The 19,185-nt window shown below is 46.2% G+C and overlaps 1 protein-coding gene across 1 annotated transcript in view; it reads right to left on the bottom strand.

Moving 5' to 3' along the window:
• Nucleotides 1–19,185, bottom strand: part of LOC143927810 (inter-alpha-trypsin inhibitor heavy chain H3-like) — a 208,280-nt gene that overhangs the window by 64,005 nt on the left and 125,090 nt on the right. Inside the window, exons 14-17 of the mRNA XM_077452192.1 lie at nt 18,900–19,060; nt 17,782–17,790; nt 6,772–6,802; nt 6,572–6,593 (exon numbers count right to left, since the gene is read on the bottom strand). Of these exons, the coding sequence (XP_077308318.1) occupies nt 6,572–6,593; nt 6,772–6,802; nt 17,782–17,790; nt 18,900–19,060 (223 nt within the window). The remainder of the gene's footprint in view (nt 1–6,571; nt 6,594–6,771; nt 6,803–17,781; nt 17,791–18,899; nt 19,061–19,185) is intronic.

Raw genomic sequence — 19,185 nt, forward strand, 5'->3', positions numbered from 1 at the left:
CCACCACCACCCCCCCAGACTGTTCCACCACCCCCCTCCAGACTGTTCCACCACCGCCCTCCAGTGCCACCCCTCCCTCCAATTACACCATCCCCTCTCCAGTGCCACCACCCCCCCTCCAGTACCACCAGCCCACCACCCTCCCTCCAGACTGCCACCACCCCTCCAGACTGTGCCACCACCACCCACTCCAGTACCACCGCCACCCCCTCTACAGTACCACCACCATGCCACCCACCTCCAGTACCACCGCCACCCACCTCCAGGACAACCATGCCTCTCCAGTACCATCGCCACCCTCCTCCAGTACCACCACCCACCCTCCGGTACCACCGCCACCCCTCTCCAGGACCGCCACCCCCCTTCAGTACCACCACCGCCACCCACCTCCAGTACCACCGCCACCCCCTCTCCAGTACCACCACCATGCCACCCACCTCCAGTACCACCGCCACCCCTCTCCAGGACCATCATGCCTCTCCAGTACCATCACCACCCTCCTCCAGTACCACCACCCAGCCTCCAGTACCACCGCCACCCACCTCCGGTACCACCGCCACCCCTCTCCAGGACCGCTACCACCTTCAGTACCACCACCGCCACCCACCTCCAGTACCACCATCAGCCCCCCTCCAGTACCACCACCCACCTCCAGTACCACTGCCACCACCTCCAGTACCACTGCCACCCCTCTCCAGGACCACCACCGCCACCCACCTCCAGGACCACCATCCCCCTCCAGTACCACTGCCACCCCCCTCCAGTACCACCACTGCACTGGTGACACAGGTTTCACTCGGGACACAGGCTGCACAGAAATGTTTTACTTTGTTCTACAGTGGAAAAAAATATAGTATCAAAATCATGCTTTTCGGGGGGGGGGGGGGGGGCCCTTCCTGATTTCTTGCATCGGGGCCCTGAGGTTTCTAGTTACGCCTCTGTTCCTCCACAAATATGTCACGGTACCTCACAAGGTGTGCCTGGTATTTCTTTTCCACAAGGTTTTTAAAGTACATTTAAACAATAGTACAATTTGCAGAATCAGGAAGAAAATAGAAAAAAGAAACACATATTGAGATTGTCATTAAACATACATAGAGACACTGTATCCGAGCGGCCGGGTGCCTTGTGATCACTGTGATGACCAATCCCAGTGATCACATTGTACCCAAGCCCCTCAGATCACATGGATACTGGTTACAATGCTGATCCCTCCCCTCCCCCTTACAACAGCGGAAGGAGAGAGATCGATCGATTGTAAATGGGGGGAGAATGATTGGATCAACAGTTGCACATTCATTCATTCTGTTTTAGCGACACAGGGATTTTTTTTTTCAATCATTTTATGCCCCCCCTCTTTCCTACACAAACTAGTTGCATGCTTTCTCCATTATATATAAACATGTATTCACCCCCTTTATTCTGCACATCTGAACATTCACCCCTTCATCTCCATGCTGCATTAAAGTGGAAGAAAACTACAACTATTCTTAAAAATGTTCCCTTCCCCCCCCTCCTACCTATCCTGTCTAACCCATATATGTCAAACATAGGCTCCCATATAGCCCAGCCATTGTATGCATTCCCTCCTCTCCCCTGCATCGGCCACTCACTGACACAGGGGAGCCAGTGCTGCAGGATCATATGACTGGACTGGAGCAGATTTAAAATAGGTAAATATATTTTTGTTATACAGCTTAGGCAGGATAGGTAGAAGGAGGGGGAGGAAACATTTTTAAGAATAGATCTAGTTATGCCCCGTACACACGAGAGGACTTATGTCCGACAGACCTCCAAAGGAGTTCCGACGGAGTTCTGGCGGAGTTCTGGCGGACTTTTCGACCGAACGGACTTGGACACACACCATCACACCAACGGAGTCGAACGTGATGACGTACGACTGGATTCGAATAAGGAAGTTCATAGCCAGTAGCCAATAGCTGCCCTAGCGTCGGTTTTAGTCCGTCGGAGTAGCATACACACGAGCGGATTTTTCGAAGGGGACCGGGTCCGGCGGAGTTCCGTTGGGAAAATTTGAAGCATGCTTCATTTCTAAAGTCCGTCAGACTTTGGAGAATCAAAAGTCCGTTGCAGCCCACACACGATCGAATAGTCTGACGGACTCAGTCCGTCGGAGTTTGGATGTTGAAAAGTCCGCTCGTGTGTACGGGGCATTAGGGTTTTCTTCCACTTTAAGCCTATAGTGCTTTTAGCAATACATTAGCCATTTTTCTACTTTCTGCAAATGATTAAAAATTAATATTAAAATCCTTACACTGAAAGGGTGAACTGTGGCCTGGGGCTGTAAAATATAAACCACAAATATTGTTAAAACAAAACATCTCATCCAATAGATTTTAAATAATTTTAGAAATGAAAAATAATGAAATAAATAAATCTGAGCTTATACCTTACTGACTTTGTAATCAAATGTCAATTGAGGTCCAAATGAGTACTCGATTGATGCATTAACTCTGCAGACAATATTGCCACATTTTATTGGAAAATCCCTTTCTTGTGTTGTGCTGTCCCAGGTAGACTGCTAGGTAAATTAGTTTTTTGGCTTCACTGTGGTGAGTGGAGAAGTAATTGCTTGTTCTGGTCTGTTCAAGGTTTACAGGCTGGGAGTTTGATTGCTTCCCCTGCCTCCGGAAGAAGCTTCCAGAACATAGGAATGGAGAATTCAAAAGACTAGCATAAAATGTATCATACCTTAGTCAATCCCTGGAGAGATATGTCCAGAAGGTGGCTGGGAAGGTGAAAAGTAGTTTGAACCATTGGAAAGGTTGTCCTTCCTCCACAGGAGGGTTCCAAGTCTCTAGGGGCTGCTGCCCCTAGAGACAGCTGCAGTGAGCCAAAGTTACAGTCTGGGAGGATATTGTGTCTGTTTTTTGCTAGAGGGCACGATCCTGACGTTCTGGTCTGGAGAAAGGATCCCTTTTCTCTCACAGAGGACCTACCTGTGGATGCAGGCTGGCAGACAGCTCCTGGGACATTGTGAGTAAAAGACCTTGCTGGTCAGAGTATATAGTATAGCAGGGCTGTGCCACTCTATTTAAACCAGCTCAGCAAGATCAAGTCAGTAATCCTTCTTTGAAAAGTACAACCAAGTGACAAGGCAGAAGCACATTTCATTTTGAAAAAAAAAAAACCCCAAAAAAACTTACAAACAGTGATCTGGTCAGGATTAGTGGAGGACAGTAAACAGTTAATCACTGGTGGTAAGCAATTTTTCACAGGCGATGGCTGGTGTTGGTGCTTCAATCATCATGGCACCATAGTTGATATGGTGTCACTGTGATTGAAGTGCATTATTTCTATTGTTACATTGTAATATATTATGAAGTGGTTCAACTCACCATACTGCAGAATCAGTGGGAGCCCTGGGCCTGTCACTTGCCACATCTCCAGCCACCAGATGCAGCGTGTCACTTGCCACCGTCACCTGTCACCAGATGCAGCGTGTTACTTGCCACCGTCACCTGCCACTATATGTGGATTGTCACTTGACATGTCGCTTGGCACCATTTGCAGATTGTCCCCTGCCACATCTCTTGCCACCATTTTCAGATTGTCACTTGCCACGTCACCTGCCACCATTTGCAGATTGTCACTTGCCACATCTTTTGCCACCATTTACAGATTGTCACTTACCACATCTCTTGCCACCATTTGCAGATTGTCACTTGCCACATCTTCTGGCACCATTTACAGATTGTCACTTGCCACATCTCTTGCCACCATTTTCAGATTGTCACTTGCCACGTCTCCTGGCCCCATTTGCAGATTGTCACTTGCCACATCACCGGCCACCAGATGTGGATTGTCACTTGCCATGCTAGACAATGCCACCAAATGTGCATTGACTCTGCATTGGTGGCAGGCTGACAGCACTGCTCCATTTAGTGAGAGCAAAAGAGCAGTGATGCAGGGTGGGCAGTAAGAGATGTCAGTCATCTTGCTCCCTCCCCCCTACCTCAGACATTGAAGCAAGGGAGTCTAGCTGCAAAATGGAGCTCCATGATAACAGAAAGCATGTGACCTCTACTCCAGCGTGCTGTGAGGGCAGAAGAGTGCTGATGTGTGGCAGGCAGTGAGAGATGATGTCTTCTCTCGGCTCCCAGCTGCACCTTGCTCCCAAATTGAAGAGGCCCGGCTGTAAAGAGTGCATTTGTGGAGCGGGCAGAGAGAGAGGTCATCTCTGCTCATCTGCCTGTTCGCTTCTCTCCTCTGCCTCTCATGCAGCCAGCCTGCCTGCAACTCGCTGGTTAGGCAGGGACCCTGCGGAAAGCGATTTCAGGTCTATGGGCCCCTGATTCGGGGCTAGCCCCAATAGCCACCCCTAGCAACGCCCCTGCCTTCTTCTATGTCCTCAGGCTTCAGGTACTGTGTTGATCAGTCAAATGTGGTGGGTTGGAGAGGGGGAGGGTTACACTCCATCTTCTGTATGATATACCTGTAGCCACTTGCTCCTTCAGCCCTCCACTGCTAGATATTTCCTCAGCAAACCCTGCCTCCTGTTCACAGCACAGCCCCTGCCGAGGAAACAAAAAAAAAAGTTCCAAAGCTCCTAGCAGCTGCCCCCTGAGTGACAGGCTCATCCGGGAGATTGTCTGGCGCTCGCAGGTGTCCGGGAGCCTGCAGTCAGGGCCGGTGCTACCACTAGGCAGAGTAGACAGCCGCCTAGGGTGCACTACCCCCCCCATAGGGCGCAGCCGCAGCCTCTGTCCCTGTGAATCTCAAGGCAAGATTGAGTTCTCCCCTATCCCGGGAACACATCTGCATGCCTCCAATCCCCCAATGTGTCCCGCTGAGCGCCCCGCTGTTCCCTCTCATCACAAAGTAAAATCGCTCTGGGACTCCTTTGTTCCAGCCTGTCCCTCTGGCGAGGCGCTGTTTGTGTGTGTGTGCAGCGGAGGGGCAGGGCTCGGTGGAGATTGGAGCATCAAGAGGTGTAGCATCTGTTAGCTGACCTCCCAGCCAGTGGGGACATGGACACCATAGCAATACTGCCCGCCCAGCACTGAGGAAAGCCCGGATGTGATTGTCGATGAAGCAGAGGTGAGGAGGAGGATGGATGGATCCTCCCTATCTACATTGAGCTGTGTGTGTGTGTGTGGGGGGGGGGGGGGGGGGGCGAGTAGCGTGTCAGGTAGGTGGGTCAGTGTGTTTTTGTCAGTTAGGTGGGTCAGTGTATGTGTAATGGTCAGGTAGGTCAGTGTAGGTGTCAGGTAGTTGGGTCAATGTATGTGTCAGGTAGGTAGGTTAGTGTATGTGTCAGGTAGGTGGAAGACTCCAGCAAGTCACGGGAGACTTGAGAAGTCTGCTGATGGAAGTCCTATATGGACTGCTGAGTTAGGTCCCTTTCAAACTGGGTCGGTGTGGGCGCTGGCGGTAAAATGTTGCAATTTTTTGCGCCGTTTTAGCGGTGGCATTCCGCCAGTAGTGGGGCGGTTTTCCCCCCCGGTAGTAGCCAAGAAAGGGTTAAAACCACCACAAAGCGATGCAATGGGAACACACCGCTCCTTCACCGATCTAAAGATGCGGCTAGCAGGTCTTTTTTTTACCGCCCTGCCAGTGCACCGCTCCAGTATGAAATCCCTCAGGCTTTCACACTGGAATGTGAGAAGCGACTCTTTGCAGGCACTATTTTTAGCGATGTAGCGCCTGCAAAGCACCCCAGTGTGAAAGGGGTCTTAGGGTCCTTGAAATGCTGGCCATTTCCTGTTACATCCAGAAAGCTGCTGTTGGAAGACTGGAGAGGGATATGTCCTCCTTTATCACTACGGAGTATCTTGTAACCCTAGACCTCTCTCATGTTAAAGTTCTTCAGCAATAAATACTAAAAAGTCATCCACCTGAACCTGAACCAGTGTGATAGGGACTGTGCTTGTGTGACTGGCAGTCTCTGTGCTATACTGGCAGACCCGGGTATATTCTCAGCGACTCAGACTTGGGGAGGGACAAGACCTGTAAGCATTATTAACTGCAGCAGACTGAATGGATGGAAATAAAACGCCTCTCTTATTTGTATTTCGTATGTGCATTTAGCTGTTGGCTTGGAGTTCTGTTTAAGAGATTAAGGTTAATGGATTGGTTTAGGGCTGTTTTTCAGATTGTTTTTCTGGGTGTGATCAATTCTGTGGCACCAAAATACCACTGTAGATTTATAAGCTATATTGATTTGCTTGCTTTTGAAGTCAGATTGAGATGCTTCTGAGACCATTCAGAATTCATTGTCCGGTGCATTTGACCTGCAGTTGTCCTCCTTGTGACCTGCTTCACGCTGCTTTTGTATTAGTAAGAAGCAGCTCTCAAGTGAACATAAGTCCATTGACACTGGCCCTTTAACCACTTCAATACCAGGCACTTTCCCCCCTTCCTGTCCAGGACAATTTTTAGCTTTCAGCGCTGTTGCAATTTTAATGACAATTGCGCGGTCATGCAACATTGTACCCATACAAAATTTTTATAATTTTCTTCCCACAAATAGAGCTCTCTTTTGGTGGTATTTGATCACCTCTGCGGTTTTTAATGCAAAAAAAGTGTGTCAATTTTGAAAAAAAAAAACTGATGGGCACTGATAGGCGGCACTGGATAGGCAGCACTGATGAGGAGCTAGTGATAAGCTTTACTGAGTGGCACTAATTGGCACTTTGATGGGGCACTGACAAGCCTCACTGATGGTGTACTGATTTGCACTTTTTTGGGCACTGTTGTGGACACTGATCTGTACTTTCATGGGCACTGACAGGCTTTATAGCGGGGGACAGGCTGGCAGGTGATGGGCATTGTTTGGCAGCTGATGGGCACCGTTTGATGGGGCTGTGCTGATAATCAATGTGCTATTATCAGCACAGACCCCCCCCCCGACAGGGAGAGCCGCTCTGTCAGAGGCTTCATACCACGATCAGAGTTGCGGTGTGTCAGACTGACACACAGCCCCTTCGGTCGCTGTGCTGCATGCCCCCCGCAGGGCGCGCGCAGTCTCTTTTATCCTGATCATGCCATATTACATCTGATCAGGATAACTAAACCACTTTGCCACCGCCATTTTACTATATGGCAGGTGGCAAGTGGTTACATTTCGAGAACCACATTACTATCAATGCTAATGACTCTACCCCACACATCTTTGTTAATACCTTAACCCTATTACTTTGAGTTATCATAACCGGTTGCCGACTGCCTGTGTGGTGGTGGTGCGGCCTCTCTGCACTGGATCACGTGTCTGACACGTGATCCAGCACTTCCAGGTAGGGGGTGCGCACAGGTGCACACACAGATACGGCTGTGCTGTTATTAGTCACAGCACAAGCCAATCAGCAGGTGCCAGCCAATGACAGCCAGCTCCCACTTATTGGCTCTGTCATTCAGGGAAAGGGAGCTCTGTGTTGTAAACACAGAGCTCCTTATAGTGACAGTCGATCTTGCGTTTTTTTATTCCCTGAAAAGAGCAGAGCAAAAAACAGCAAGATCGTCTAGTAAAAGCACCATATAACACACATATTACACATTTAGTCACATATTTAACCCCTTGATCGCCCCTCGATGTTAATCCCTTCCCAGCCAGTGTCATTAGTACAGTGACAGTGTATAGTATTAGCACTGATCACTGTATTAGTGTCACTATTGATGTCAGTGGCAGCCAGCGTCAGCTAGTGTCAGATTGCTTGCCATATTATCACACTCCCACTTTAAGTCATTGATTTCTGCCATTACTAGCGTAACAAAAAAAATTCCAGTATCTATACCAGACGCTATAACTTTCACGCAAACTAAATATACACTTATTGGGATTTATTTATTTTTTTTAACAAAAAATTGTATTGGACATGTTTTATAGCAAAAAAATTAAATAAAAATATATATATAATTTTTTTTATTATATCTTTTTTTTTATACATAATCACAAAAATAAAAAATCCAGTGGTGATCAAATACTGCCAAAAGAAACATCTATTTGTGTGAAGAAAATGACCATGCAATTGCCAGTTAAGGTAGTGCAGAGCTGAATAGCAAAAGATGCTCTGGTCACGAAGGGGGTAAAATCTTCTGGAGGTCAAGTGGATAATGAAGAGATGCCAGTATCCCGATTTGGCCACTTACGGGCAAATTTTGTCAAAATTTTGATGTCCAAGAAAAATACCCAGCCAGTCTTTCAATCAGCTTTCTGCCTCTTTGCTATCTGCACGCCCCCCCCCCCCCCCCTCTTGTTAATATAAACCCCAGCCTTGTTTATAGTGCACCCTGTATTGCTGTGAAGAAAGCCTCTACTGTTGCATAAAGTTTTGTCAGGACAACCCACATAATTTAGATTTATACCCATTTTAGGTGACATTTTGGTAAATTTTCATTTTACTTCATTTGTTAATGATGAATGAATATTTATTTCAGTGAAGAAAAAAGCATCCATGAGGCTAGGACTTTGATTTGAGTTCATGCAAAGTAGTGAGGACAAAAACCATTCAAAGAGCTCACTGACTCAGGTTAGGCTGCTCGCAACAGACAAGCCTACCCTCAAATGGGTACACCTGCAGACTAAAGGATGAAAAGTCCATATCTATTATGCCCCGTACACACGAGCGGACTTTTCAACATCCAAAGTCCGAAGGACCGAGTCCGTCAGACTATCCGATCGTGTGTGGGCTGCAACGGACTTTTGATTCGCCAAAGTCTGACGGACTTTAGAAATGAAGCATGCTTCAAATTTTCCCGAAGGAACTCCGCCGGACCCGGTCCCCTTCGAAAACTCCGCTCGTGTGTATGCTACTCCGACGGACTAAAACCGACGCTAGGGCAGCTATTGGCTACTGGCTATGAACTTCCTTATTCGAGTCGGGTCGTACGTCATCACGTTCGAATCCGTCGGAGTTTAGTGTGATCGTGTGTGGCCAAGTCCGTTCGGCCGAAAAGTCTGTCAGAACTCCGTCGGAACTCCGTCGGAACTCCGGCGGAACTCCTTTGGAAGTCTGTCGGACATAAGTCCTCTCGTGTGTACGGGGCATTAGTTTGTATGTAAAAACAGGAAACATGTTTTAGTGGTCAGAAAAACCTCTGTCATCATCAGGGCTTCAGTTAAAAAAAGCACATTGAATGGACTCAAAATAGAGCTTTCCTGTGTGAATCTGTGCAGGGAATCTAATTGCCGGATCAGGAGAGTTAGTGTTCAGCGGTACCTGTATGCGCAACCAAGATAAAAGGGTTCTATTTTGAGTCCATTCAAAGTTCTTAGGCTTCATGCACACGAGACGCAGATGCAGCAGTGTACTTGTATTTAGCGTGTCACTTGCCACGGCAGCTGCCACAAGTTGTGGATTGTCCACTTGCCACGTGACTTGCCACATCACCTGCCAAGTCACCTGCCACAAGTTGTGGATTGTCCACTTGCCACATGACTTGCTACAAGTTGTGGATTGTCCACTTGCCACGTGACTTGCCACGTCACCTGCCACAAGTTGTGGATTGTCCACTTGCCATGTCACTTGCCAGAAGTTGTGGATTGTCCACTTGCCACGTCACCTGCCAAGTCACTTGCCACGTCACCTGCCACAAGTTGTGGATTGTCCACTTGGCACGTCACCTGCCACAAATTATGGATTGTTCACTTGCCACGTCACTTGCCATGTCACCTGCCACAAGTTGTAGGCTGTCCACTTGCCACGTCACCTGCCAGGTCACTTGCCACAAGTTGTGGATTGTCCACTTGCCACGTCACCTACCACAAGTTGTGGATTGTCCACTTGCCGCGTCACCTGCCGCAAGTTGTGGATTGTCCACTTGCCACGTCACCTGCCACGCCACTTGCCACAAGTTGTGGATTGTCCACTTGCCACGTCACCTGCCACAAGTTGTGGATTGTCCACTTGCCACATCAATTGCCACGTCACCTGCCACAAGTTGTGGATTGTCCACTTGCTACGTCCCCTGCCACAAGTTGTGGATGGATTTCCACTTGCCACGTCACCTGCCACATCACCTGCCACAAGTTGTGGATTGTCCACTTGCCACAAGTTGTGGATTGTCCACTTGGCACGTCACCTGCCACAAGTTATGGATTGTTCACTTGCCATGTCACCTGCCACAAGTTGTAGATTGTCCACTTGCCACGTCACCTGCCAGGTCACTTGCCACAAGTTGTGGATTGTCCACTTGCCACGTCACCTACCACAAGTTGTGGATTGTCCACTTGCCGCGTCACCTGCCACAAGTTGTGGATTGTCCACTTGCCACGTCACCTGCCACGCCACTTGCCACAAGTTGTGGATTGTCCACTTGCCACATCACTTGCCACGTCACCTGCCACAAGTTGTGGATTGTCCACTTGCCACATCAATTGCCACGTCACCTACCACAAGTTGTGGATTGTCCACTTGCCACGTCACCTGCCACAAGTTGTGGATTGTCCACTTGCCACGTCACCTGCCATGCCACTTGCCACAAGTTGTGGATTGTCCACTTGCCACATCACTTGCCACGTCACCTGCCAAAAGTTTTGGATTGTCCACTTGCCACATCAATTGCCACGTCACCTGCCACAAGTTGTGGATTGTCCACTTGCTACGTCCCCTGGCACAAGTTGTGGATTGTCCACTTGCCACGTCACCTGCCACATCACCTGCCACAAGTTGTGGATTGTCCACTTGCCACAAGTTGTGGATTGTCCACTTGCCATGTCACCTGCCATGTCACCTGCCACAAGTTGTGGATTGTCCACTTGCCACGTCACCTGCCATGAGTTGTGGATTGTCCACTTGCCAAGTCACCTGCCACAAGTTGTGGATTGTCCACTTGCCACGTCACTTGCCACTTCACAACTTGTGGCAAGTGACATGGCAGGTGAAGTGGCAAGTGACATGGCAAGTGGACAATTACAACTTGTGGCAGGTGACGTGGCAAGTGGACAATCCACAACTTGTGGCAGGTGACGTGGCAAGTGGACAAGCCACAACTTGTGGCAAGTCACGTGGCAGGTGAAGTGGCAAGTGGACAATCCACAACACGTGGCAGGTGACATGGTAGGTGACATGGCAAGTGACATGGCAAGTGAGGTGGCAAGGGGACAATCCACAACTCGTGGCAGGTGGCATGGCAAGTGGACAATCCACAACTTGTGGCAGGTGACGTGGCAAGTGGACAATCCACAACTTGTGGCAGGTGATGTGGCAAGTGACGTGGCAAGTGGCAATCCACAACTTGTGGCAAGTGACATGGCAAGTTGTGGATTGCCCACTTGCCACGTCACCTGCCACAAGTTGTGGCTTGTCCACTTGCCACAAGTTGTGGCTTGTCCACTTGCCACGTCACCTGCCACAAGTTGTGGCTTGTCCACGTGCCACAAGTTGTGGATTGTCCACTTGTCACATCACTTGCCACATCACCTGCCACAAGTTGTGGATTGTCCACTTGCCACGTCACATGCCACATCACCTGCCACAAGTTGTGGATTGTCCACTTGCCACATCACCTGCCACAAGTTGTGGATTGTCCACTTGCCACGTCACTTGCCATGCCACGAGTTGTGGATTGTCCCCTTGCCACCTCACTTGCCATGTCATCTGCCATGTCACCTGCCACAAGTTGTGGATTGTCCACTTGCCACGTCACCTGCCACGAGTTGTGGATTGTCCACTTGCCACGTCACCTGCCACAAGTTGTGGATTGTCCACTTGCTATGTCACTTGCCACTTCACCTGCCACGTCACCTGCCACAAGTTGTGGATTGTCCACTTGCATGTCACCTGCCACAAGTTGTGGCTTGTCCACTTGCCACGTCACCTGCCACAAGTTGTGGCTTGTCCACTTGCCACGTTACCTGCCACAAGTTGTGGATTGTCCACTTGCCACGTTACCTGCCACAAGTTGTGGCTTGTCCACTTGCCAGGTCACCTGCCACAAGTTGTGGCTTGTCCACTTGCCACAAGTTGTGGCTTGTTCACTTGCCACGTCACCTGCCACAAGTTGTGGATTGTCCACTTGCCACGTCACCTGCCACAAGTTGTGGATTGTCCACTTGCCACTACTTGTGGATTGTCCACTTGCCACATCACCTGCCACAAGTTGTGGATTGTCCACTTGCCACATCACCTGCCACAATTTGTGGATTGTCCACTTGCCACGTCACTTGCCATGCCACGAGTTGTGGATTGTGCACTTGCCACGTCACCTGCCAGGTCACTTGCCACGTCACCTACCACAAGTTGCAGATTGTCCTCTTGCCACTTCACCTGCCATGTCACTTGCCACAAGTTGTGGATTGTCCACTTGCCACGTCACTTGCCACCTGCCACGTCACTCGTCACAAGTTGTGGATTGTCCACTTGCCACGTCACTTGCCACCTGCCATGTCACTTGCCACAAGTTGTGGATTGTCCACTTGCCACGTCACTTGCCACAAGTTGTGGATTGTCCACTTGCAATTGCTTAAAATATTTTTTTAATGTTTTTTTCATCATTTGCAATCATTTTTGAGATTTTTAATGTAAAAAAAAATAGGTCATCTTTAAAAACGCTTATAAACGAAAATGTGGCAAAACGTGGTAGCGGAATTTTGCATCTGAAACGTGGAAACTTTTGCGTCTGAACCCATTTTTTTGCTTCTGGAAAAATGAGGTTAAACGCAACTGCCTAAAAACGGCAAAAAACGAGACTGTGTACATGGGCACATAGGATAACATTGAATGAGTTCAGGGGCAGTTGAAAAAAAGAGTCCAACTGCCTCTGAACACGTGTTTAACAGAGTCTCGTGTGCATGAAGCCTTATTTTAACTGAAGCCCTGAAGAAGGGATTTTTTTATTACCCTAGAAACATGTTGGCTCTTTTTTTAGTTAAAATAAATTAAATTTGGACTCTTCTCCTTTGGTCTGGCAGGGCTTTCATTTGTGAATGCTTTTCTTTTTCTCAATTTTTCATTCTTTAACGATAATAACTAGATTAATACTGACTATTGTGAAGTAAAATTTAAAAGACATGAAATACTTACATTCTCCTTGTGAATGAACACAGATGGAAAGATAGAGAAAATGTCACAAACAAAAAAAAGAAAGAAAAACAAATTAAAGGGTTTTTCTACAAATCATTTTTTAATCTGTAACAGTGTCAACTCAAAATGAAGAAGGCAAAAATATTACAGTATCTCACAAAAGTACACCCCTCACATTTTTGTAAAGATTCTATTATATCTTTTCATGTGACAACACCAAAGAAATGACATTTTGCTACAATGTAAAGTAGTGAGTGTACAGCTTGTATAACAGTGGAAAATTGCTGCCTCCTCAAAATAACTCAACAGCCATTAATATCTAAACCGCTGGCAACAAAAGTGAGTGCGCCCCTAAGTAGAAAGTCCAAATTGGGTCCAAAGTGTTAATATTTTGTGTGGCCACCATTATTTTCCAGCACTGCCTTAACTTTCTTGGGCATGGAGTTCACCAGAGCTTCACAGGTTGCCACTGCAATCCTCTTCCACTCCTCCATGATGACATCATGGAGCTGCTGGATGTTAGAGACCTTGTGCTCCTCCACCTTCTCCACAGAAGCTCAATAGGGTTTAGGTTTGGAGACATGCTTGGCCAGTCCATCACCTTTAACCTCAGCTTCTTCAGCAAGGCAGTGGCCAACTTGGAGGTGTCTTTGGGCTTGTTATGTTGGAATTACAGCCCTGTGGTCAAGTCTCCGAAAGGAGGGATCATGCTCTGCTTCAGTATATCATTCATGGTTCCCTCAATCAACTGTAGCTCCCCCGTGCCGGCAGTACTCATGCAGCCCAGATCATGACATGCCCACCACCGTGCTTGACTGTAGGCAAGACACATTTGTTTTTGTACTCCTCACCTGGTTGCTGTCACACACGCTTGACTCCATCTGAACCAAATAAAATAATCTTGGTCTCATCAGACCACAGGACGTGGTCCCAGTAATCCATGTCCTTAGTCTGCTTGTCTTCAGCAAACATTTCTGGGCTTTTTTGTGCATCATCTTTAGAAGAGGCTTCCTTTTGGGAAGACAGCCACACAGACTAATTTGATGCAGCATGCGGCGTATGGTCTGAGCACTAACAGGCTGACCCCTCCCCACCCCTTCAACCTCTGCAACAATGCTGGCAGCACTCATACGTCTATTTCTCAAAGACAACCTCTGGATATGACACTCAGCACGTGCACTCAACTTCTTTGGTCAACCACGTCGAGGCCTGTTCTGAGTGGGACCTGTCCTGTTAAACCGCTGCATGGTCATGCTGCAGCTCAGTTTTAGGATCTTGGCAATCTTCTTATAGCCTAGACCAGTGATGGCGAACCTTGGCACCCCAGATGTTTTGGAACTACATTTCCCATGATGCTCATGCACTCTGCAGTGCAATTCAGCATCATGGAAAATGTAGTTCCAAAACATCTGGGGTGCCAAGGTTCGCCATCACTGGCCTAGACCATCTTTATGTAGAGCAACAATAATTTTTTTCAGATCCTCAGAGAGTTCTTTGCCATGAGGTGCCATGTTGAACTTCTAGTGAACAGTATGAGAGAGTGGGAGCAATAACACCAAATTTAACACACCTGCTCCCCATGCAAACCTGAGTCCATGTAATACTAACGAGTCACATGACACCGGGGAGGGAAAATGGCTAATTGGGCCCAATTTGGACATTTTCACTTAGGAGTGTACTCACTTTTCTTGCCAGCAGTTTAGACATTAATGGCTGTGCCTTGAGTAGGGATAAGCCGAACGGTTCGGTTCGTTCGCAGCAGAACATGCGAACAGGCAAAAAATGTGTTCGAACACCGTTAAAGTCTATGGGAGACAAACATGAAAAATCGAAAGTGCTAATTTTAAAGGCTTATATGCAAGTTATTGTCTTAAAAAGTGTTTGGGGATCTGGGTCCTGCCCCATGGGATATGTATCAATGCAAAAAAAAAAAAAAGTTTTAAAAACGGACGTTTTTTCGGGAGCAGTGATTTTAATAATGCTTAAAGTGAAATAATAAAAGTTAAATATTCCTTTAAATTTTGTAGCTGGGGGTGTCTATAGTATGCCTGTAAAGTGGCACATTTTTCACGTATTTAGAACAGTCCAAGAGCAAAATTACATTTCTAAAGGAAAAGAAGTCATTTAAAAGTACTCGTGGCTATAATCAATTGTCCCACCAAATTTCATGCCAGGCCCTTCATGTCTGGTATGGATATTAAGGGGAACCCCGCAACAAAATACAAAAAATGGCGTGGGAGTCCCCCTCAAAATCCATACCAGATCCTTTAGGTCTGGTATGGATTTTAAGTGGAACCCCGTGCCAAAATGTAAAAAGAAAATGGCGTGGGGGTCCCCCCAAAAATCCATACCAGACCTTTATCGGAGCACACAACCTGGCAGGCCGCAGGAAAAGAGGGGGGATATATATATATATATATATATATATATATATATATATATATATACATACATATACACTATATACATATACATATATACACACACAGTAGGGCAAAAAAGTATTTAGTCAGCCACCAATTGTGCAAGTTCTCCCACTTAAAAAGATGAGAGAGGCCTGTATTTGTCATCATAGGTATACCTCAACTATGAGAGACAAAATGTGAAAACAAATCTAGACAATCACATTGTCTGATTTTTGAAAGAATGTATTTGCAAATTATGGTGGAAAATAAGTAAGTATTTGGTCAATATCAAAAATTCATCTCAATACTTTGTTATATATTCTTTGTTGGAAATGTCAGAGGTCAAAAGCTTTCTGTAAGTCTTCACAAGGTTGTCACACGCTGTTGCTGGTATGTTGGCCCATTCCTCCATGCAGATGTCCTCTAGAGCAGTGATGTTTTGGGGCTGTCGCTGGGCAACGCTGACTTTCAACTTCCTCCAAAGGTTTTCTATGGGGTTGAGATCTGGAGACTGGATAGCCCACTCCAGGATCTTGAAATGCTTCTTACGAAGCCACTCCTTCGTTGCCCGGGCGGTGTGTTTGGGATCATTGTCATGCTGAAAGACCTAGCCACGTTTCATCTTCAATGCCCTTACTGATGGGAGGAGGTTTGCACTCAAAATCTCATGATACATGGCCCCATTCATTCTTGCATGTACACGGATCAGTCGTCCTGTTCCCTTGGCAGAGAAACAGCCCCAAAGCATGATGTTGCCACCCCCATGCTTCACAGTAGGTATGGTGTTCTTTGGTTGCAACTCAGCATTCTCTCTCCTCCAAACATGACGAGTTGTGTTTCTACCAAACAGTTCTACTTTGGTTTCATCTGACCATATGACATTCTCCCAATCCTCTTCTGGATTATCCAAATGCTCTCTAGCAAACCTCAGATGGGCTTGGACATGTACTGGCTTAAGCAGGGGGACACGTTTGGCACTGCAGGATCTGAGCCCCTGGCGGCGTAGTGTGTTACTGATGGTAGCCTTTGTTATGTTGGTCCCGTTCTTGTGATCATTTTGACCCCACGAGGTGAGATCTTGCGTGGAGCCCCAGATCGAGGGAGATTATCAGTGGTCTTGTATGTCATTTTCTAATTATTGCTCCCACAGTTGATTTCTTCACACCAAGCTGCTTGCCTATTGCAGATTCAGTCTTCCCAGCCTGGTGCAGGTCTACAATTTTGTTTCTGGTGTCCTTCAACAGCTCTTTGGTCTTCACCATAGTGGAGTTTGAAGTGTGACTGTTTGAGGTTGTGGACAGGTGTCTTTTATACTGACAACATGTTCAAACAGGTGCCATTAATACAGGTAATGAGTGGAGGACAGAGGAGTCTCATAAAGAAGATACAGGTCTATGAGACCCAGACATCTTGCTTGTTTGTAGGTGACCAAATACTTGTTTTCCACCATAATTTGCAAATAAATTATAAAAAAAAAAAAAAAAAAAAAATCAGACAATGTGATTGTCCGGATTTGTTTCCACATTTTGTCTCTCATAGTTGAGGTATACCTATGATGAGAAATACAGGCCTCTCTCATCTTTTTAAGTGGGAGATCCTGCACAATTGGTTGTTGACTAAATACTTTTCGCCCCACAGTGTGTGTTTGTTCAATCATTGGCCATTATAATCTACTTTAACACTCATAACAAATATCCTTTACAAAGAACTCGCATTTCATTGTGCACACGCATTTTGAAGCTCATGAAAGCACGTCTTTGCACACAAGCACACTAGAACGCACGTTTCACAACCCTGCCAGATTACATTTGAGACCAATCAGGATCAATCGAGTCATGGATTCCACTAGACCTCTGAAGGCATGCTATGGTATTTGGCACCAAACCACCCTCTAAATCCTGTAAGGTGCGAGTTGGGGCTCTACGGATCAGACTTGTTTTTCCAGCGCATCCCCCAGATACTCAATTGGATTAGGATCTGGAGAATCTGGAGGCCAAGTCAACACCACAAATTCATTGTTATGTTCCTTAAACCATGCCCATTGTAGGCGCTTTTGGCTAAGGACACAGATCAGCGTGGGCACCGTGATGGCTATGCAGCCTCATATGCAACAAACTGCGATACACTTTGTATTCTGACACCTTTCTATTGGAAACAGCTTTCGTTTTTTCAGCAATTTGAGCTACAGTAGCTCTTCTACTGGATTGGACTACACGGCCCAGCTTTTGCACCCCACGTACATCAGTGAGCCTAGTCCATCCATGAGTATGTGGCCAGTCTGCCAGTTTTTCTTCCATGAAACACTTTTAGTTGGTTCTGACCACTGCAAACTGGAAACATCCCACAAGAGCTACAGTTTTAGAGCTGCTCTGACCCAGTTGTCTAGACTTTACAATTTGGCCCTCTCAAAGTCATTAAAATCCTTATGCTTTCCCATTTTTTATGCTTGCAACACATCATCATCAGGAATAACATGTTCACTTGCTGCTTAATATGGCTCACCCATTTTTGGATGCCATTGTAACAAGATAATCAATGATATTAACTTTACCTGTCAGTATTTATATTCTTATGGCTGATCAGTGTATATACTGTATGTAGACAATCATCTTTACTCTTTACCATTCATCTCAATATGCCTATAATTGTATATATTTATAGATTTTATACAGTTGTTTTTCTAATATGATTTCTTTTTAATATTACCCTTACTATTATTAACCACTATTTATTTAACCTTTTGATGTTTTTGATTTACAGTATATATATCTTTTCTTTTTAGATTCTTAATCTTCATACCCGCAATATTTATGTTTTTATTGCAGAACTTGTACACACTGCAGGTCTGAAAGAAGCGGCCGCCAGCCACCAAATGCATTATTTGGCGTTTAGTAAATGTATATTTTTAATGTCAACTAGTATCACCATTTTCTGGGGCATCTCTGCCATTTGATTTTATTTTTTCTTATCTTCACCACATATTATCTACTAGTTTATAGTCACAAAATTTAGACCAACCCAAGGCATGTGAGTGTGTCCTTTGTTTCCCAAAGGGCTGCATGGAGACAGAAATATTCTCCACCTCCACAGAAGCAAGATTGCTTACACTGCTTTCTAGTGGTCGTTTGCAATGTAAACCGATGTGTGGTAATCCATTTATTCTTATTCGTTTCCTGACACTCAGCTCTTCTACATCCTATTAGTCAAACGCTACAGAACAAGTTGCCTGCTGTTTTTTCTCTCTTTTGATTTTACTGTGAGCCCCACTCTTTACTTGTTGGTCAGGCGAGCCAGTTCTTCATGATCCCGCTGAAGAGATTTCCTGTCCCACCTAATAGCAATGTCACATTTAACTGGTGCTTACACTTCTAAGTACAATAATGCACTGTGCCCTTTGTCTTCCACAACAAATGCATGGTGAGCCCATCTCAAAAGTCCATACTAGACCAAAGAGAGGAGGGCCGACAATTGATTGACAATAGCAAAGTACGGACTTGTAGAACGTTCCTACCTTCAACAAATTTATCAGCAACTAATGTTTCTTCTTCCTTTTCCTTCTCTTCAGGTTTTGTAACCACCATAGATGTTAAAGGAGTCACAAACTTGAACTTCAGAGAGAGATCCAAAGCCTGCTGTTTAAGTTTTTCTTTCTCCGATGGGTCTGCAGAAACTCTTTATGCAAAAACCGTGATTTTAGAATCTCAACTAAACCAACCTTTTTATTATTTTATAAAATACTTTTGATGTTTAAAGGATAAGTTCACATTTTCTAATGTTGCATGTTACACCTGTATTCA

This window comes from Lithobates pipiens, unplaced genomic scaffold (genome assembly GCF_037356315.1).
Source record: "Lithobates pipiens isolate NorthernLeopardFrog02 unplaced genomic scaffold, aLitPip1_a1.2 Scaffold_23, whole genome shotgun sequence".
Classification (NCBI taxonomy): Eukaryota; Metazoa; Chordata; class Amphibia; order Anura; family Ranidae; genus Lithobates; species Lithobates pipiens.